Source organism: Danio rerio, chromosome 13 (assembly GCF_049306965.1).
Source record: "Danio rerio strain Tuebingen ecotype United States chromosome 13, GRCz12tu, whole genome shotgun sequence".
Classification (NCBI taxonomy): Eukaryota; Metazoa; Chordata; class Actinopteri; order Cypriniformes; family Danionidae; genus Danio; species Danio rerio.
Genome location: NC_133188.1, coordinates 19,774,616 through 19,796,956, shown reverse-complemented (window position 1 = coordinate 19,796,956; position 22,341 = coordinate 19,774,616). Strand labels below are relative to the sequence as shown.

The 22,341-nt window shown below is 37.4% G+C and overlaps 2 protein-coding genes across 27 annotated transcripts in view; both read left to right on the top strand.

Annotated features, from left to right (window-relative positions):
* The window catches only part of vdac2 (voltage-dependent anion channel 2), a 259,631-nt gene that overhangs the window by 162,415 nt on the left and 74,875 nt on the right, over positions 1 to 22,341 (top strand). The gene's annotated exons all lie outside the window — the stretch shown is intronic.
* marchf8 (membrane-associated ring finger (C3HC4) 8) overlaps positions 1 to 22,341 on the top strand; it is a 259,237-nt gene that overhangs the window by 200,308 nt on the left and 36,588 nt on the right. For 13 of the 26 annotated variants that reach the window (XM_009307236.3, XM_073919821.1, XM_009307235.4 and 10 more), the window contains 2 exons: positions 10,814 to 10,893; positions 11,200 to 12,030. In XM_009307236.3, coding sequence (XP_009305511.1) covers positions 10,814 to 10,893; positions 11,200 to 12,030 — 911 coding nt within the window. The remainder of the gene's footprint in view (positions 1 to 10,813; positions 10,894 to 11,199; positions 12,031 to 22,341) is intronic. The other 13 variants (NM_001161435.2, XM_073919832.1, XM_073919833.1 and 10 more) reach the window with 1 other exon arrangement.

The window sequence follows — 22,341 nt, the reverse complement described above, 5'->3', positions numbered from 1 at the left end:
CCCTGCTGGTCTCATCAACACCACTTTCAGCAGCAATGTACTGTAGCTTTCCCATGTGGTTTCCCATCTAGGTACTGACCGGGCACAGCCCTGCTTAGCGTCAGTGGGTGACCATGTGAGAGTTGTTGAGTGCCAGCTGCAGGCACATCTTTATTTGTTTTCATTTTATCATTACAAAACAGATTTCTTCTGTGAAACACAAGAATTGTATTATTATATTTTTTACAATATTTCAGTGTTTTTCTTTTTATACTGTCTGTACACCTCAGTATGGTTGTTTATAAATTAATGTTCTTCCCAGTGTATTTAGTATTTTTCTGGAAAGTCATACATGTGAATAACCTATGACAGAATTTTTATTTTTAGTGAACTAAAAGTAAATGTGAAAACAAATGCAGCATTCCAATTCGCATCCTAAACGGTATTCATAAATTGATTAAAAAATGGTTAAACTCAACCATTTAACTCTAATGAATCAAAGTACTTCCCTAAAAAGTTGGAGTGCTGCTTTTAACAGCTCCAGGTTACTACATGACTATGGTCATGAGCTTTGGATCATGACCGAAAGGACAAGATCTCGGATACAAGTGAAGAATTGAGTTTTCTTCGAAGGGTGGCAGGGCGCACTCTTATGGATAGGGTGAGGAGCTCTGACACCCGGGAGGAGCTCGGAGTAGAGCCGCTGCTCCTCCACATCGAGAGAAGTCAGCTGAGGTGGTTTGGGCATCTGTTTCGGATACCTAGGGAGCTATTTTAGGCATGTCCCACCGGGAGGAGGCCTCGGGGAAGACCCAGGACACGCTGGAGGGACTATGTCTCTCGGCTGGCCTGGGAACGCCTCGGGATACCCCCGGAGGAGCTGGAGGAAGTGTCTGGGGATAGGGAAGTCTGGGGTTCTCTCCTAAGACTGCTGCCCCCGTGACCCGGCCCCGAAAAAGTGGCAGAAGATGAATTAATGAATGAATTAAACTTGAATTATCGCTTAATTATCGCTATTATTTTTACAGTGCATTCGGTGAATTTTATATTATTATTACAAATTGCATACAACACTACCTGACAAAAGTCTTGTCTATTCAAGTTTTAGGAACAACAAATAATAACTTGACTTCTAGTTAATCATTTGGTATCAGAAGTGGCTTATATGAAAGGCAAAGACCTGTAGATTACGCATATTTTACCAAATCAAAATATAGTCATGCCTTGATTTTTTTTATTATTTAATTAGGACAGTAAGGTCTGACTTTGCTTAGACAAAAGTCTTGTCACTTAACAGAAATAATGTATAGTATAGAATATAAAGTCATGGAGTCGTGGAAAAAGAATTAATATTTTGTACGACTCCATACATCTCTGCAATGACTCATATACCTTATTAATAAATCTTATGAAATGGCAAAGAAAGCGTTTTTGGATTCATCTTCAATGCCTCCTCTATCATCTTACCCAAAACATGCTCAATAATGCTCATATCTGGTGACTGGGCTGGCTAATCCAGGAGCACCTTGACCTTCTTTTCTATCAGACACTTTGATGTTGAGGCTAAATTATTATGAGGAGCGCGATCCTGCTGAAGAATTTGCCCTCTTCTGTGGTTTGTAATGTAATGGGCTGCACAAATGTCTTGATTCCTCAGGCTGTTGATGTTGGTATCCACTCTGCAGAGCTCTCTCACGTCCCCATACTGAATGTAACCCCAAACCATGATTTTTTTTCTTCACCTAACTTGACTAATTTCTGAATCTTGGAGGGAATCAGCAGAAAAAATATATACCTCATTGTATTTTTCTTGGCTTAAGCCAAAATTAAACAAAATTTAAAATGGGCTTAAAAATGTCCTGTTTCATACAATATGAGGCAGAAAAGCCAGATACATCAAAAATTATGACAAATATGATACTACATGTTATACTGATACTGAATTTCTTCACTCATAAGACATTTCTGCTGGTAGTTTTGTGATTTATACCTTCTTTTTTCATCTGTGAGAAAGAAAATGCAAACAAAATTGATATAGTGAAATAGTAAAATGAAATGTTTGATACTCACCACTTGCTTAAACGCACACATCCATGCTGTAAACACCAATTTTGTATCAATAATTTTTATTTTTTATTAGCGTTTATTACCGTTTTATTGTGCAGTTTGTGTTGTAGAACAAAATCGCCAAGTGTTGTTAAGTTGCACATCATTGTTTACCAAAGACCATATGTTCCTTCTGAATAGAAAATCCCCATTATGAAAACCCACTGTGGCCAATTAGCCTTCTGTGCTTGACATCACAACTTTGGCACCCTCCTCATACTCTCTTCAAGTGTGCGTTTGAAGAGGGCAACATGTCGTTGGCTGGTTGGGGAACATCTGTTAGAGAAACGTCAGCCTCGTCAGGTCAAATGTCAAATCAACAATGATTGACAGGCTTTTTAGCGGCATCTGTGTTCATTTCCATAATCGCTCAGTAGACTTATTGCATGCCTCAAATTGTGCAGTAGATAATGTACAAACAATTAGTCGCAGAGTTAATATGCTGCCAGAAAATTGGTTCAGGTTGAACAGTCTGGAAACAAAACGCTGCTTGTTTGTAATGCTTTTGTATTTAGTGCTGCTTACCATTCTGTTTCTGTACGCAACTTCTTCCTAATTTGCTTTTGATTGCTTTTTTAGACTCACTCCAAAAGATCATGCGCCGCTCAAATCCAGCTTATTATGAAACAAAAGTACTGTTGCATACTGGTGCTTTTTTAGCATTTGCAACAATGCTATTCAAGAAAAACCCTAAAATGTGCTTAATCTTTTGTGTCCTTGTATGCATTCACAGAACCTGAGATGAACTTTTACTGCTAAAGTTTCTAACTCAAAGAGCAGCTGTATTACCTAGTTTATTTTAAAGGGCACCTATCATGAAAATCAACGTTTGTAAGGTGTTTGGACAGAACTGTGTGTATTGTGTATTGTGTGTCCACTGTCACATGGTAGCCAGGGACTGCAGATGTAAATTGGCTTTATAGCTAACTCTGGCACAACATGTCATCTTGTACATTGTCCCTTCATAAATAAATCAAATAAATAAAAATAAGAAAATAAATAGTGGGGTGATATAAATACAAAACTCGTTTTTAATTTACTAATGTTAAAATAGGATCCAAAAACTTTCAGTTAAGCATTTTCTTATTTCCCCAACATTTGTGTAATTTATTTACCTGCACTCACTTTTAATTATTTATGTATTTATATTTATTTATTTATTGCTATATTTATGCAGGAATGCATGCATTTATTTTTCTAATTTATTTATATATTTTTGGGTATTTTTATTTATTTATTTATTTATTTATTTATTGGTTTTGTTTTTGCAGGTTTCGTTTTCCATATTTTTGACAGTTGATGACCATGTATTTTTTTAGTTTTAGCTAAGGTAAAAAATAAATAAAAAGTGGGTAGAAATTGGGCTGATTATTAAAACAAAAAATTTAAAGAGTCTAAAAAATATTTTATAATTTTTTGTTTTGTAAATACATTTTAAAAACTAATAATTATGTAGTACAACAAAATCTATTTAAGTCTGTATTTAATATTTTTTAAAGTATTTACTAAGGTTTTGTAATCTTCTTCTTCTTTGGCCCGTATGGTTGCGGGGTCGGCTCTTTGGAACAAGTCATTTTAGACTTGTCCATATGAAAATGACTTTTTTTTTACACATTCCGGCGGGCCTGTAGTCTGGGCCTGTCACCCTCATACACTACGGACATTTTAGGCTACCCAATTCACCTGCAGCATGTCTTTGGACTGTGGGGGAAACCGGAGCACCAGGAGGAAACCCACACGAACCCAGGGAGAACATGCAAACTCCTCACAGAAATGCCCACTGAGCTGATTCAAGATATAATATAATTGATTAGAAATGATTATATAAATGTGTATTAATTAAAAATGTTATTAATTACCTGTAAAAACACTGTAAAACCAAAAAAGTAAAGGTAACTCAAACTATTTTTGGAAACCGATTGCAGCAAAACATTTCAACTAAAAAACGAATCTATATGAGTACTGTGAACTTACTCCATTTAAGTTGAAGTAATAAGGTATTTAATTAACCTATTACTTTCAACACTTAGTTCAAAACTCTTTTCAACTGAGAGTAGAATTAACTTTTAGTCAGTTTTGAGTTAACTACACTCATTTCTTTTGATAAACTGTTGGGTTTTACAGTGTAAAAAATCATACAGTACAATAATAGATTTTATTAAAATATCTTTTTATGTTGAAGATTTAAAACTTTATTTACTTTGAGGGAATTGTGAGTGAGTTTTGAACTTTTGTGAAGTGTAAAATCAAGTGAATCTTGATGAAGTTTTACACTAATGAGAAATGTGGCCTTCGAATACTGTGGTGTTCCAAATTTTGGCCTGCTGTTGTCTAGAATAGTACTTCATATTTTATGAGATGAGATTTTGGACAAATATATTCAAGGTCATTATTTCAAGTGCCCACATGTCAACAGTAAACCTTATTACCAGAAAGCTGATGAAAATGCAGTGCACTTACATCCTCACATGTTCCCATTCTAATTTTTGTTCTTGCAAATGTCTTATTCAACATACATTAAATATCTACTTCTGTTCATAAACAACTTTTACTCCATTTTACAAACACTTCCATGAATATTAACTCCTCAGTTCTGTAACATTTTGAGGTTTTATTTATTTTAATCGGTCTCATTCAGTTTGTTATTAAATGTTTTAGTTGTTTCCGCCTCTTTGTAAACTTGTGCTGTGTTGTGGGCTGAGGAAAGGTTTTAGAGCGTGTAATTTTGGCCCAAGATGCTGGGTCACTGTGTGTGTGTGATGAATGGAGGCATGGAGAAAAGAAAACAGCCTCCCAGAATAACACCCGTCACTGGGAGCAGTTCAGCCCTCCAGAGGCCAACTGCACACACACACTCTTTACTGGAGAGATGGGAAGATGGGCTTGTTATTATTTAACCAAAATTTACATTTTCATTTTTTCCCCTACAGTATTTAGTTTTTACTCCTATAACAGTTTTAAAGTCGCATGTACTTTAAAACTTCGGTGTTCAAATACAAAAATATGTAAGATGTTTTAGATGTTTTTAAAAGTCTCTTTTGCATTTATTAAAAACATGTGACATTGCAATTTAAATTTAATATACAGTTGAAGTCAGAATTATTAGCCGCCTGAATTATTAGCCCCCTGTTTATTTTTTTCCCCAATTTCTGTTTACGGAGAGAACATCTTTTTCAACACTATTCTAAACTTAACAGTTTTAATAACTCATTTCAAATAACTGATTTATTTTATCTTTGCCATGATGACAGTAAATAATATTTGACTATTTGAATTTGTATTTCTCAAGACACTTCTACACAGCTTAAAGTGACATTTAAAGGCTTAACTAGGTTAATTGGGCAGGTTAGGGTAATTAGGCAAGTTATTGTATAATGATAGTTTGTTCTGTTGAAAACCAAAAAATATATAGCTTAAAGGGGCTAATAGTTTTGTCTTTAATATGTTAAAAAATAATGTTTTTTTAAATCTAACCGAAGACTTTCTCCAGAAGAAAAAATATTATCAGATATACTGTGAAAATGTCCTTGCTTTGTTAAACATTATTTGGGAAATATTTTAAAAAGGGAAATATATATACATACACACACACACACACACACACACACACACAAACACACAGTATATATATATATATATATATATATATATATATATATATATATATATATATATATATATATATATATATATATATATATATATATATATATATATATATATATTTATATAATCTTTATTTATAGCAAATCAACCAGTAAAGCAAGTTTAATGTATACTTGAGTGAAGTGAAAACTAAAAACACATTAACTAAAAGCACAAACATATATTAGTGATGTTCCCTCTAACCTGTGCTGACTACAAAAAACTGCATATATAGACCATTTCAATGTGGTGATGTCATTGGCCCATGAACATTTTCTGCTTATTGTCAAATTATTTCATATTTGTGGCAGAAGGTGATTCAGTCATAACTTGATGTTATAACATTATTTATCAGTATGTGGTATTTATTGGACCCTCAGAAGCTATGGAAACTTAAAATGTAAAACAGGAAATACGTCAGGACCATTGATATTGTTTACATCCCTCAAAATGGCCTTATAAAGACCCAATAGGCTCCCCTTTGAATTTAGCTGTGATTCTGAATGTCCATTGACTTAAGTGACCACAACTGATGTTAACATTGACGTCTAGAAACTCAACAAAGAAATAGTTCACCGGTAAATGAAAATTTGCTGTTACTCACCCTCAGGCCATCTTTTATCTGTAGTAGAGTGAATCTTAATCTCAGCCTTCACACCCCAGTGCTCTGCATATTTTACAAGTCTCCGTTAACACACCTGACTCTGATAACCAGCTCTTCAGAAGAGAAGATCCATGCATGAAATGTGTTTAGATTGACAGGGTCCCTAAACAGTGTGCGTTGCTTCATTGCTCCCTACCTAAGCATGGAATTTTTTTTTTACTTCAGAATGTTCATTCACAGATTTGCGCAAAGCCACTGCCTGTGGAGCCTTCACACATTTCACACTCTTCTAGTAAGTGTTGTCCGTGTGACAGTATGCCTCTGTAAATAAATGTAATTTAAAATCACATGTCGCACACTAAAATGTCAATTGAGCAAAATGCATATGCTCTCTCAGAGCTGGAATCTCGATGGAATACCCACTTTGCTGGGCACAAGCTGTAAAGTTAGAACAAACGTCTGAAGTGATGAGAAACAGAAAACAGGAATTGAGAAATGCTGCTTTGAGAAGCAAACAAACAAAAATTTGATGAAATTGTGGTGCTTTGCGATTCATAAAGTTCAATTATATCATGTGTTACTAGAAATTTGACTGTTAAAAAAACATACAGGAAGGCGAAATAAAGTTAATACCTGACTTCTAAAAAGTCAAATGATTGGTCTTTGCGAGAAACCAAATATTATTATTACTGCTGGAAATATTTCATTGTGAATAATCACATCCAAAATGAAAGTTTATTAAGTATATGTTATACAAACACACATACATAGAAACTAAACTAAATATATTTAAATTCTTTGGGAATTTTGGCCCATTCCTCTTTGCAGTACCTCTCAAGCTCTATCAGGTTAAATGCGAAGTGACTGTGTACAGCCATTTTCAGATCTCTTTAGAGATGTTCAATGGGATTTAGGTCTGGGCTCTGGCTGGGCCACTCAAGAACATTCATTGAGTTGTTGTGAAGCCACTCCATTGATATTTTAAGAAAATAAATGAGAATAGCCATAGATAAAAAGGCTCAACCTCCTTTACTCGACTTTGCCACTACCAGAACCCCTGAGTTTTAGATCTTAAAGATCTTTATTTATTTATGATTTGGTTATGGGTAAATTAAAGACTATGCGGGTCAGGGTGTTGAAATGGTAGGCTGCATATAATTAATTTGTTAGAAATTATTGAATTATTCATAAATAATTATTCCCCGCCGCCTACACAACGATGCCATCGTCCATCGCGATGTTTCACATTAGACATCGTACGATGCCAAATTGGTCAACATCGCCGATACCTAGTTCATGAAATTATTAAATTACTGCTGCATTTTAGAGGCAAACACTTTTCCTCTACATATTGTTAATGTTTTGCCCTTCAGCAAAACAGACATCTTGCTAAAGTTGTTCTTCTTTCTGGCAGACATCTCATTTCGAATGTTTAGATGTTAGGACATCCAACATCAGGAATGCCTGTTATCGACCTGGAAACCTCTGGTGATAAATTTGCTGTCAGTGTGAATTGAGCACTAAAGCGTGCTGTCAGCACCTGAAACCACATGCAGTGATGGACCTTGTTTGTAAAATTTCACTTCTGGTTTCAGTAGACACTTGTTTCACAGGTCTGAGTTAACGTCAGTGCCAGGCTCATAATGGAGAATAAATGATTTTCCATTATCTCTGAATAACTCCCATAGAGTGCCTGAGAGCCGAGCTGTTGGCTTCCACAAACAAGCTTTTTTTACTGACAGCTAGATTGAATTTACACATTGAAATGTGTAAGAGGCAAATTCTATAACCGCAGGACTGTTTTCACATTACTAGCATTTTTGCTCATGTCGAAACGCGTTAGACTCTGTGCCTCATCCCTGTCCAATTTTTGTGCAGTCGGTAGGATTTGTGTTGTTTTTGTTGACTCGTACATGACTGTGTGTGTGTATATATCACATCTCGGGGGGAGGGTTTAGAGATGCACACTCTTGTCAGGCTTGAAAATACACCTTCTCTTGCTGACTGGGGATGTAAGGAGCCAGAGTGACTCACAGTTAATCACGTTTACACTGTCGTCACAAATCCACTGCGCAACACAGACACATTTGCCACTTTTCCAGTCTTAAAGGGATAGTTCCCCTAAAACTGCAAATTCTGTGATTACTTTACTTGTTCTAAAGCTGTTTGACTTTGTTCTGTTGAACACAAAAGATATTTTTGAAAGCTGGAAATCTTATTTGTTTTTATTCTTGTGGAATTTAATGGTTACAGGTTTTCAGCTTTCTCGTAAAGCTGTGGAATTGCTTGAGGTAATTTAAATAATGAGTAAACTTTCATTTTTGAGTAAAGTATCCCAGCAAGCAATTTTTGTTTTTAAAATGTGTCTAATACATGTCTAATAGACTATTTTCTAATAGAAATAGTCATCTTGGCTAAAACAAGGCTAAATTTGGCCTGTCAGTGAAAATCTAATAGACATATAAGACTAGGTCAAAACTAGACTAGCCATTAGATAAACAGAAATTAATGGTCTAATTTGTCTATTTGACAATTAGTTTAGTTTCGGGCTATTCTTAGATGTCTGTTCGATTTTCACAGACAGCCCAAGTTTAGCCTTGTTGTAGCCAAGCTGTCTACATGTATATGTCTATTAGACGTCTATTAAACACAGAATTGTTTGTTGGGATCCCCTTAATTCAATTCAATTCAATTCAATTCAAGTTTATTTGTGGCACTTTTCACAATAAGCTTTACAAAAGATGAACAGTTTAATTGATCAAGTAAAGGTTATTAGTTACCATAACTTTATTAGTTTCAAATAATTTTAACTAGTTACTAATAGGTTTTAACAGTTAAAATTATTCTACAGTACATAAACATAGTTAACCTGCAGTTATATAGTAGGTGATGTCTGTGTACATTTTCAGTGAGGTGTATTTGTGTAATTTACTCTGCTCATTTGAGATTTTTTAGAAAAATATTTAAAGAAGATCTAGTCTTTGGTCATTCATAAAATTATAAAAAGGCCCAAGTTTGCACTTAATTTGTGGAAAGCACCCTTAAATGTTTGAAAATTCAGTTCCCAAGTAACTGAAAGTGTGAATCATACAATCACAGATGAAGTGTTAATGTAATGCGTTCGTTTAGGCATGCTTCCACATTTCTTGTGCCTGAAAACACACCATTATTTCCTAATAGTTTCTTGGAACATTATTTATGAAAGATGTGAATTTGTGTGAGACTGCGTGTCAGCTTGTGTGTTTTTGTAGAGGGCAGTTCCGGACACTCTATCCTGTATTGATCTCTGTCAGGCTTTGGGCTATAAATTCTCTGTTCGTTACAGATCGAATCGATATGTAATTAGTCTGGGACAAAAATGATGGAATCAAACAATGTGCATGGGATCCATGCTGCTTTTGATTTAAACGCCCAGATTATATTACTTTGTGTGTGTGAAATAGGAGAAGGTTATTCCTTCTCTGAAAATTGTCTCTTTATCTCTAACATCAACCATTTTCTCTTTATTTTTATCAAATTTAATATTACAAATCTTTTATTTATTTCGACTGTTAATGTAATATTTTACTTAGTAACACAATAAATCTTCTATCAATTTGTAATTTATAAATATGTTAATAAATTATTTGTAATACAATTTTGTCCTTTAATACAAGCAGTCAGATATATGAACTATACCTTTAATTTTACCTGCTCACAGAAAACTCTATTTGAATGTATTAAACAAAACTCAAGTACATGCACAACAACATGAGCATTTATAGAAAATAAGCTAATGTAAACATTATCTCGCTTGCTTTTTGAACGTTGTTAAGTGAGTTCTTAAATAATTGATCAATCGCTCAACAGAAAAGGCTGTGATTGGCTCTAATGGTCATGGACACTGAGGTTAAATGGCCGCAGTGATCATAGCTGATACAAAGACGGCAAAGCGGTGGAGAACACTCACTATGCAGACATGCTCATAGATCCACAAGTAATGTTATTGCTGTAACAGCCGAGAAAGGAAATAAAACGTTACCCCACGAACATGCCAGCAGGTCAAAGGGGCCACAGAGCATGAGAGAGAGTTTACAGCTTTCATTTTTTCCTAGCTGGGTTTTGATGTACTTCTCTGACAGGAAAGACTGTCCAGCAAACTCACAAGTAGTAAATCGTGCACATTTATTTGCTTTTCAAGTAATTGGAGCCTTTAAACTACTCCCGGTCGCCTCCCTCGTCATACATAATACATAAAAACTGGTTGTGATTATAACTGAACCAATACAGAATTGTTCGCGTCTGCATGGTGGTGCATCAAAGAATCAATTCATTTTGACACCCCTAAAAACCAGACATTGTAATTTATGCCTTTTTTTAACCCAGCAGTTGGTTTTGTCCATATTTGAACCAAATTGCTTTGCAATGACTCTATTTCAACCAAGAAATGCTAATTCCTTTAAAATCTCTAATTTGCTTTATTGTCTCTTTTTAATTCAGGCTGGAAGTCCAACCTCAGTGAACGCACCCTGCAGCTTCCCCAGGAGTTCAGTGACGCCTTCAAACCAAGATATATGCAGGTAGGTTTGTCCTCCCTCTGGCCTGAAGCCTCTGTACTCCTGCTGTACGATCAAGTCCTGAAACAGAGTAAAAGAGAGCACAAAGTGTCAAAACAAAAGTGGACCAACACAGCCATCCATCTTGATTCTGCCATTTTGTTTTCTAACCTTCCTCTCAGCTCCCCTCCACCTGTCTTTTTGTAATCTTTCTCCATGTGTTCTCTAATGCATGTCGCATGTCTCTTTACATTCGTTTTCTCTCTTCCCATCTCTGTTTCTGCACCTCTTTCTTTCTGTCCCATCCCTCTCCTTTCCTCTCGTATGCAGTTCTAATGACCTCGCTCAGGACGTGGGCTCACAGAGGCCCTTACAGGCCACCGTAGTGATGTTGAACTCTAACGGTAAAAGCTCAGCATCTCAGGGTGTCACCATGACCACGCTCTGCCTGGACTCTCCCGCCAAGCCCAAAAATAGGACTTTATTCGGCACGGAATGGCTTTCCCTTCTCAAACCGTCAGTCAACCTTAAACCAGAAGCAGGAAGTCTCAAGTTCTCAAAGTCTCTGAATGATGTGGGCCAAAAGATGGACAGTCTATGCAGTGGTCTTCACTTTATAGACCGCACCTGTTCGGATGGGGAGCTGGAAACGGAAAAGGAACAGCTCATGCAAAATGGCCAAATCAAAGCCCTCAATGTTCACGGTGTCCCCCCTCCTCTGTTTGCTTCTCAACCTCCATCATTCCTCAACAACTACAAATATATCTCCAACCCCGGGCCTGAGCAGTGTCTGGCTCCCTCTGCGCCTCCGCATTCAGACCGTCGAAGAAGCTCCAACTTCTTGCGCCTCATCTTTCCCTTCACCCGTTCTTCCACCGCAGGAAGTCTGCAGGTGTCTGAGATGGGGAGTTATGCTTCAAGGCTGCACATCGACAAGTCCTCCAGCGCTGTGCTAGACGTCAGTGAGTCCTGCTGTATGGAGGAGATAGGAGACGATGAGGTATTTGAGGAGGTTCCATCCCGGTGGAAGATGAAGATGGAGGGTGTACGGGCTCCGCTATGTTCCCTCGAGGAAGACTGCGACTTGGATCAATGTACCTCTCCACTTTCGGAGAAGAACGCGCCACTGTCACCTTACTCCCTATCGGGGGACTGCTGCAGGTTGGTGGGGCTTCCTCACTCCCGTCCGGCTCCTCTTACCCATGGACCTTTAGAGTGATTCGTACCTCATAGTCCCGCAGCAGCCCTTTCCTCTGGATGGCGAATTCCTACCAGTCCCAGTTTCTCCCTCCAGTTAGAGCCTATGTGCTGTCGTAGTTTCCACTCCCACTGCTGATCGATAGTCTGGTTCATCTAGGAGTGAGGTTTTGAGTGCTAATGATCCATGCTGTGGGAAAGTGTCCAGGCTGGTTGTGTGGGATGCATGGATAGTCCAAGCAGATTTCCTTTAGAGAGATCCAGTCAATACTAAGGATAGCTTGCGGAGTGCTGTAGTTTAGGTAGAATAGAGATTTAAGATCTGGGTTTGATTATGGCTCACTGGCTTCGGGATTGGAGATCTGGTAGCAATAATTTTATTGATGGTCCTCTACAGGTCCACAGGTATGCCTCGGGAAACAATTAGAGTAACTAATGAGGTATGTAATTGATTTTGCTGATGGAAAAGTTACTAACTTTGGAAAAAAAAAAACCTAGATTTTAAGTCAGAATGGTTATAAATAATATGACTTTTGGTCATTCTTTATATACATTCTTTTATAAGAAATATTTGATTTTAGAAATCATTGGCTTGTTTTTTTTTTTTTTTTTTTTAAAGGGGGCAATATCCAAAAGTGGGTACTTTCAGAGTTGCTGCTATGCTTGAATAACTAATAAGTATTAGGGCCTGTTTAAACCTGGCCACTTCATGTGTTTTTCCTGAAGGGAGCCAAAGTTTTGTACAGAAATATACTACAAAATAATCATAATAGTATATAAAATGCAAGATAAAATATACCTAAAAAGGCACAGAAATTAAAATTACCACTTAGTGAGATCAGGTGTCAAATCCCAACGAAAAAAAGTAAAGTTTTAAGAGCTGATTTGAATGTAAACAAAGAAAGAGCCTGTCTAATGGGCAGCGGCAATTCATTCTAAAGTGTAGGACCTACCACAGGGAAAGCACAATCTTCTCTAAGCTTGCGCTTTGTTTTAGGCACAATCAGCTGACCTGAGAGAACGAGTGGGCTAATGGGGGTGTATCAGCTCAGAGATATAAGGTGGGGCAAGACCATTTAGAGCAGGGCTATTCAATTAGTTTGTTATGGGGGCCAGTTCATAAAAAAGAATCCCAAATGAGAGGCAGGAGAGAAATGACTTGCAGTATGAGTGATGACACAACAGCATATAAGAGCCTGTATGTTGAATTTTTGCTCCTTAAGACACCCACTTTGTATTTTTCTGCATTAAATTTAAAGTGTTAATATATTGTATTTTAAAGGGCACATAGTTTACCCCTTTTTTATGATTTAATATTAATCTGAGTGTGCCAGTTTAGGTTCAGTTCAACACATAGTTCAGATGTTTTATTATAATGTGTTCAAAAGTGTAATTTTGAGGGTGTATACACAGCTCGCTGTTTTTGCGGCGTGTTGCTTCACATAAAAATTAGTTTCGGCTTCCTGCCCAACGTAACAAGGGGGCGGAGCCAAGAGCTCCTCCGCTCTGTGTTTGCAACAGACAGGCAGACAGAATGAGGCAACATGAGTGAGAGAACCAGCATTCAGCTGTACATGTACGACTCGGACACAGACCAAGCAGAGAGTACAAAATCATTTGTGTCTTTGTATAGTTTTAAAGACAACTTTGTGCTAGTTTCAAGTGCAGAGCTTGTACACCGAGACTAATAACCACACACACTCTCTGTTGAGCTGCAGAAACACGAAGTGTCCCGAATCGTCACGCCATGCAGCACCATGCATTTTAGAATTCTAAACATAGGTTTCTATCAGGGTACACATCATGCCGCTTCAAGACTCGAAGCGCTGTTGTGTGTACCCTGATAGAAACCTATGTTTAGAATTCTAAGATGCATGATGTGTCGTGCCACGCAGAGTGGTGCGTCTGGTCTGCGACATGCAGGCAAGTTCGTTATTTTATTTCCAAAGGAGAGACACGCACATGAGGCAATGCGCTTGCACTTTTCCAGCTGATCCTAGTTAAGATCACAAGGAGCTTCTGTGATGGTGAAAAATGCAAACGGCTGAAGTTTAAGGTAAACGCAATGAAAAGTACACATGTTTGCAAACCTACCAAAAGGTACAGTAATTCCGATTAGAGCGATAATGTGGAGAATATCGATCTTGTGTTGAGCCCAATGAGCCCTACATCTAAAAATAGAGCAAGGGTGTTCCTGTAGTGATATTGCTTTGACTTTAAAAGCACGATTTTGCCAGGAAAAAAAAATTCACCATATCGTGACATTTTCGATGTGCACTCTGACACATCTGAGTGGAATTCTACTGTATGCCTTATATTGACCTTATTCTTCAATGCTGAAGTGCGCTTGTTTTTGCGATTTGTTTTAGAACTTCTGATTCAGCTGCCTATGGGATAAATGACTAAGAATAATAAATCGCAGGAAATGGTCAAACTACTTCCTCTACAAACAAGCGTTTGCATGATTTTACAAAGCAGAATCATATAATAAGAAAACGAGCTGTTGTTAAGGTCTAAAAATGAATGGAAGTGAATGGGACTGGAATTCTCCAGCCAAAAAGATTCAAATGGCTGCACCCATTTGTACAGAAAAAAAGGTGAATAGAGAGCATGAAAAAATAATACAACTTGCAATCAACTTTTGTTGATTTAATAAAAAAAACTAAGTATTTATCCCACAGACCTTATCTGTGGAATGGGAACCTTGGATAACTTTGTGTTTTATGAATGTGAGTAATATTACTGTTGCTGTAGATTAATTTAGTTAATATTTATTATAATTCATTATAATAAAAAAAAAAAAACACAATATTTAGATTTCTGTTGGAGACAGAAAAACATGTTCTCCTCATGTTTGTGTGGGTTTTCTCCGGGTGCTCCGGTTTTCCCCACAAGTCCAAAAACGTGGTATAGGTGAATTGGGTAGGCTAAATTGTCCGTAGTCAGGTCCGGATTGGCTAATCGGGAGGACCGGGAGAATTCCCGGTGGGCCGGTCCGTTTTTTGGCCGCGAGGGCCGTTGTCCGTAGCTCCAGAATCTGTTGCTCTCAGCAGTCACACTTTTTAAATATAATTTATTTATTTACTTGACCACAGCCTTCTTATTCATTATTTTACCGCAGCTCTGCTCTTTTTATCTATTTTCTCGTAGCGTCGTGAGCAAGCTGCAGCTTGCAAGTTAATGATGATATAACTAGATAAGTCACCAGTGAACGCACAGCTAATGTGGTACAGTGGTTAGCACGTTAGGTTAAGACGCGGCCAACCAGGGTTCGGTCCTTTTCTATGATGAATTTTTTTTTTCATTTTTATTGTTAAGACATATAATACTGTAAGGGTTGTTAAACATTTGAAGTTCTAAAACAGCTGTTTTCTCAAAAAAAGATGTGATAGTGTAATTAGAAACTGAATTGGAAATGACCTTATTTTAAGATTTCAGTGGTGAACTGAGGTGGGCCGGTCTAAGGCTTAATACTCCAGGGCTGAAAAAGAGTCCCACTCCGGCCCTGTCCGTAGTGAATGGATGTTTTGCAGCTGGAAGGGTATCCACTTCATAAAACATATGCTGGATAAGTTGGCGGTTCATTCCGCTATGGCATTCCCGGATTAATAAAGGGACTAAGCCGAATATATTTTATTTTTATTTTCGGTCATGTTTTTAGATTTTCATGTTTCATCAGCTAAGCATCTTTTTCTGCATGTTATTAGGTAAAGCTCTGTGCCTCAAAAAATGTACCCTCTTAATTATTTTTTACAATTTAAATTGAGCTTTCTTCACAACAATTGAAAAATATGTTAAGTGTAGTACAAATATGAGTGGAACTATGAATCTGGACATACTATATGCAATATTTTCTCATTGTCATTTTCTCCCTTTATTCATAAGTCCTCTCTTGAGGCCTCATGAGAATGCACTATTAGTATTGGGCCATCTTAGTATTTTTCACCAACATTTTTATGAACTTATTAATATCTGATATACTTTTTAAATATTGTTTTTCATCCACTGTATAGTTGAAAAATATACGCATTCAAATGCAACCTGGCTTATCAGAAAGCAGCTACGATCAACAAGATCTGCTTTCTCTAAGCTAAAGTCTTGGCACTTTACCTGAGCTTCACTGGATGTCTTCTGCTATATCAATTGTTTACATCTTCCTTAAAGGTGAGGTGAGGTTTCTTCCCACACATATTAGCACTCGCACATGGTGCTGTGAAAACACATGTGCTCCTAAAATAGCTGACATTTAGAGATCGGCCAGCAAGACTTATTGGTTTAGAGCAGAGCTAAAATACCCAGGCTTGGAGATCTGCCACAAAGCAAGCTCAGGTGTCTTGAGGTGTGACCCACGGCAAGGACACAGTTTTATGTGGATGTGCTGGTGCATTTCAGAGTTTTAACAGCATCTGAATATTTTTGATTATTAATGTAAAAATATTGGATATTTCAGAAAATTCTGTTTGCTTATTATGTAATCAGGTTATATTTATAGTTAAACGCCTGAAATTTTTCATACCCCTGGCAAATTCTGACTTAGCTACTTGTATTCAACCAGCAAGTTAATTTTTGACCGCAAATGATACGGCCTTCTCCTAAAAGGTAATAAGACTATGAATAAGAGGCATCAATGTGGGAAAAAGTATATATATCTTAGCTTTTATATACATTGGTTATTACAGAAATCAAACGCTTTCAATAATTGCTGACCAGCGTTTTGCATGTCTCCACTAGTATTTTCACCCAATCATCTTCAGCGATGAGCTCCAAATCTTTCAGGTTGGATGGTCTCCATGTCATCGTCCTGATCTTTAGCTCCCTCCACAGATTCTCAATTGGATTTAAGTCAGGACTCTGGCTGGGCCACTGAAAAACGTTACGTTTTTGTCTGCCAACCATTTCTTCACCACTTTTGCTGTATGATTTCATTGTCGTTGTCATACTGAAATGTCTGCTGGTGCCCAAGGACAAGTTCCACTGCAGACTGCCTGATGTTGTTGCTGAGAATGTTGATGTGTTGCTCCTTTTTCATGTAGATTGAATAAAATTAACTTTAGGTCAATAATAATAACTTGGGGTTTGACTGTATATACTCAGGGCTTGAGATTAACTTTTTTGATCACCAGCTTTTGTGGCTACTGATTTTCTAACATTACTAGCCACTCGCCATTTTCATTAGCCACAATTTTGTTGTTATTCATTTTAAAAGTAATTCTAGAGAGAGAGAAAAAGGGATATGTTACCGGTCAATTCAGAAAGTTAGAATAGTGAGATATTAAGATGCAATTTCATTTAAATGTTAAAAAAATGTATGTATTATATTGTGGTAAAAAGTTCCATAAATAATGTGCATATAAATACAAATAATTATATATTATTTTTGCTATCACAAATTTTAGTTCAAATGGAGTAGAAAATGTTCCTTAATTATTGTAACAAAATTACCGAATCACACCAAATACATTAAACATCGTGAATGATTTTTTTAAAAAATGGCCTTAAAATGGATGTACAGTACAGTTCATCAAGAATGATACCTCTTAGTGTATTTACTTAAATAGAGAGCTAAATAAAGTAATTGTTTGTTTAAATAAACCACTATTCTAGAACAGCAGGTCAATGAGCCTTGAGCCAAACCTCATGAAAAGGCCGGACAGAATGTCTTAAAAGTGCCCATTGGATTGATTCTTTCTATTCTAATTTAATCTGATCTAGCTCTCCGTAATGTTCTTAATACATCCTGATTAAAATAGAAAGGAAGTGAGAGTGGGGAAAATGAATCTGGCCTTTGTAGTCGTGATAAATATGAGTGATCATAAACAAAAGGAGTCTATTAAAGCGATGCGCCTTGAGCTCGCAGGCTGTAAAAGCGCTTGTAAGATGATGGAGTTGTGACAGGCCTCGTTTTTATCTTTGTCTTTGCTGTTTTCTAATCTTGTTGAGCCTTGACTGGATGTGCCGCGTCTGAAAATAGTCATTATCCTGGTCATTGAGTCTGAAAAGCCTCCTCTGGACGTTGACACGCAAGCAATCTTCCCACTCATTTGTGCCCTGGTAGCTAGTTAACATTTACAGGGTCTTTATCATGCAGGATATGATTGATACATCCATTACAGTGGCTAAACCGTGTGCAGGGACCATGATGTCAATTACTGAATGTTGTTGTTTGTGTCAGTAAGTATAAAAGCTATGTATGCTAGTGTGTCTATAGTGGTTTGGAAAGTACTGCTTGAAATGTTAAATGAATGCAGTCAAGTCTCTGAAGACTGGACATTTTGTGCATTTAGCAGACTTAGCAGGTTTTATTTAAAGCAAGTTACACTATTCAAAATGTGCATTTTATCATATCACGTTTCAAGGGACTCAGCCCCATGCTCTGCAAGCACGTAAATATATGTCCCCTTGTGTGTGTTTACAGTTCTACCAGCAGCCGTGTCTATAAATAATTCAGCAATTGTGGTGGAAAAACAAAAACATTTGCATTGAATAAATGTTGTGCGAAATGTTCATTTTTTCTTTATATTGTTTCCTTGTCATTGCATTGCATGTGCAGTTGGCATAAACTTGTATTAGTTGTAATTAAATTTTTTTATTTATTTATATATATTTTTTTTTGTGGTTTGATTGATCAATATGCTTAGCCACTTATTCTATAACAAATATCCCAAAATATCATCTAGAGATCTGCGTGGGACTAAATTTTGAATCCTGCTCCCGCCCGCACTCGCCAGATTTTAGCCCAAACCCGAACGCTCCTGCTTACATTCAGCATTTGTTGTCCCGCTGCCCGACCTGCCCCGTTTTCTACCCGCTGTGCCCAATCCCGCTAAAGAGCAGGGGGGAGAACAAAACCAAAAACCACCCAGCTATACAGAGTCCAGACAGCCTATAAAAAGCTGTCTGTATAAGACACATAAGCACACATAAGCACCAAGCAAACACGCACAGAAAAAGCTCTCTCTCATTCACGAGCGCACTAACACACACACACACACACACACACACACACACACACACACACACACACACACACACACACACACACACACAAAAGCACCAAGCACACACATAGGCAAAGCTCTCTCTCTCATTCGCGCGTGCACACACACACACACACACACACACACACACACACACACACATACATACACACACACAGCAACAAACAAGCTAAACACAGCATCGCGCTATTTCATTTACACACATACATACGCGTGCTCGCTCGGGAGTAGGGAGCGATATTGCTAGGCGGCCAGTTCCCGTCCCAAATTAAACCTGTTAACGACTGCTCCCGCGCTTTATTCGGAAATTTATTCCCGCGCCGCAAAAATCTGGTCGGGTCCCGAATGCTGACCTCTAATATCATCTCTAATATGCGTTTCCACTACCAAGGGTACCCTTTTGGTGGGCGTGATGTATGACAGAAAGTTTCAGTTGACGTCATTTTCGCTCGAGAAAATGTCTGCACTACAGTAAACCTGTACAGGTGGCTTACATATCATATGAGAATTACTTCTCACAAAACCGATGCTTTATACTCATAAATACTTAAGTATAAAAGTTTATTACTAACTTTTCTATGAACATGAGATGATTATAAATGCAGATCAATGACGGTGTGAAATACACTACTGTAATGTCTGCAATTATATAAAATAAATGAATAAATGCAACATATATGAATACATACAGACCCTTACAGTCTCCGATATGATACCAACTACTGAAGAACTACACACAGCAGGCATTTAGTACTTATTTGGGTTCAAGAACAACACAACATATAGCCCAGAGTCAGTGCAAACCTCTCATTTGCATCTTTAATCTTCAGCAGCACATGTATCCTCTGTTAGAGAGTAATTCTGTCATTTCGAGTTACTCTCGAATTTCTAAAAAACTCTAATCTTAGTTTAATTTTTAAACTGTAAAAGTTTACACTTAGATTTTTTTGTCAGTTTGATTGATGTAAATGTTCTCCCTGCGTTTGCATGGGTTTCCTCTGGGTGCTCCGGTTTCCCCCACAGTCCAAAGACATGCGGTACAGGTGAATTGGGTAGGCTAAATTGTCCGTAGTGAATGAGTGTGTGTGAATGTTTCCCAGAGTTGGGTTGCAGGTGGAAGAACATCCGCTGCGTAAAAACATGCCGGATAAGTTGGTGGTTTATTCCGCTGTAGCGACCCTGGATTAATAAAGGAACTAAGCCGAAAATGAATGAATGAATGAATGATGTAAGTTGAGATGACTGGAAAATATTATTTGATTCAGTGGAAAAATAAAATGAGGCAACAGTATTTTTTTACAGTGTAATCATAAAAAATCTGCTTTAAAAAGTCCAAGTGTAGTCATTGAAAAGTCAGTTGATCTATGCGTTGAAATGATATTTCACCAGATTAGCAGTCATGTGTGCTGTCATCTGAAGAGCACCAGAGACCATAAACTCATCTTCTCTTTGAACTAGTGCTTGCCTCAGCGGAACAATGCCTTTCCTCATAATAGGAATGTTGACATTTGTCACACAGTTGTTTATACATGCTGCTTTCCCAGATGACCTCTAAGCTTATTAAACTTCGCCTGAGTCAATTTATATGCATAAAAGTCCACGAGTGATAGATAGAAGAAAACAAAAAAACAAAGCAGCCCATGATAGTTCAGACCTTTATAACATCTCAGCAATGATATTACATAGAGAATAGATTGAGCCTTCAAACTTCTCTTTATCTCCCTTAGGATGCTTTCCACAAATCCAGCCTTCCTTCCACTAACAAACAGCGTTTCCTTTTTCCCTCTGCTGGTGTGATTTTAAAGTTTAACGGTTGGATGCTTCTATAGGTTCTGCTGATGTTTTTATTGGGAGTTATTTCCATGAATCCTGCAGGAAAGGCAGCTGTTGGATTTATGTATACAGTGGGACTGTGATGTAGTAAATAAAACGAAGAAACTGCATCTGTCTGCCCTGACTCTTCACCCCTGTTTTATATGTTTATCCTACTCCAGCTTTGTCCACTAAATCCTCATTCACTGTGAAATTGTGATTTTAAACAGCAGAGAAAGGGTTTTATTCCAGTGCAGGCTCGTTGGAAATATGCGCCTCAGCCTACATTTGTGCAAAAGGCTCTGTATCACAAGTAAAACACTGTAGAAAGTGAGCTGCTGAGCAAACTGACCATGGCAGACAAATTGTTCATATAGGGATGAATAGGTGAGGCAAACTTAATTGCTTTGTGATATTTACACGGTTTCCACAGGTCATGGAAGTTCTGAAATTTTAAAAGGTCTATTTCAGAAATTGAAAGGCAGGGAATCTTTATATATACAATATACAGTGCATCCGGAAAGTATTCAAAGCGCTTTACTTGTTCCACATTTTTTTGTTACAGCCTTATTCCAAAATGAGTTAAATTAATTTATTTCCTCAGAATTCTACACACAATACCCCATAATAATATTGTGAAAAAATATTTTTTCGAAATTGTTGCAAATTTATTATAAATAAAAACCTGAAAAATGTACATCAGTATTCACAGCCTTTGCTCAATACTTTGTTGATGCACCTTTGGCAGCAATTACAGCCTCAGGTCCTTTTGAATATGATGCTACAAGCTTAAACACACCTGTCTTTGGAAATTTTTGCCCATTTCTCTTTGCAGTGCCTCTTAAGCTCTATCAGGTTGGATTGGAAGTGACAGTGTACAACCATTTTCAGATCTCTACAGAGATGTTTAATAGGATTTAGGTCTGGGCTCTGGCTGGGCCACTCAAGAACATTCACAGAGTTGTTGTGAAGCCACTACATTAATATTTTGGTGGTGTGGTTTGGGTCATTGTCCTGCTTGACGATGTACCGTCCCCAGTCTGAGGTCAAGAGCGCTCTGAAGCAGGTTTTCATTCAGGATTTCTCTGTACATTGCTGGATTCATCCTTTTCTCTATCCTAGTCTTTCAGTTCCTGCAGCTGAAAAACATCCCCACAGCATGATGCTGCCACCACCACGCTTCACTGTAGGGATGGTATTAGCCTGGGGCCTCGTGTACGAAGACTTGCATTGAAATTAAACTAAAACATTGCGTAGACGCAAAGCTGTAAATGTGCGTACGCAGTAAAAAAATCAGACGTATGAAACACTGCGTATGCAGAATCACACGCATATTCTCTTTGTACATACGAATGAACGTGAAACTGAGTGCAAAACCCCTCCCTGCCTCCTCCCCTGTATGAATATGCTAATGACTCTGCTTTGGCAAAACCAAACAAAAAAGCAATGGCAAAAGCAAAGCAAA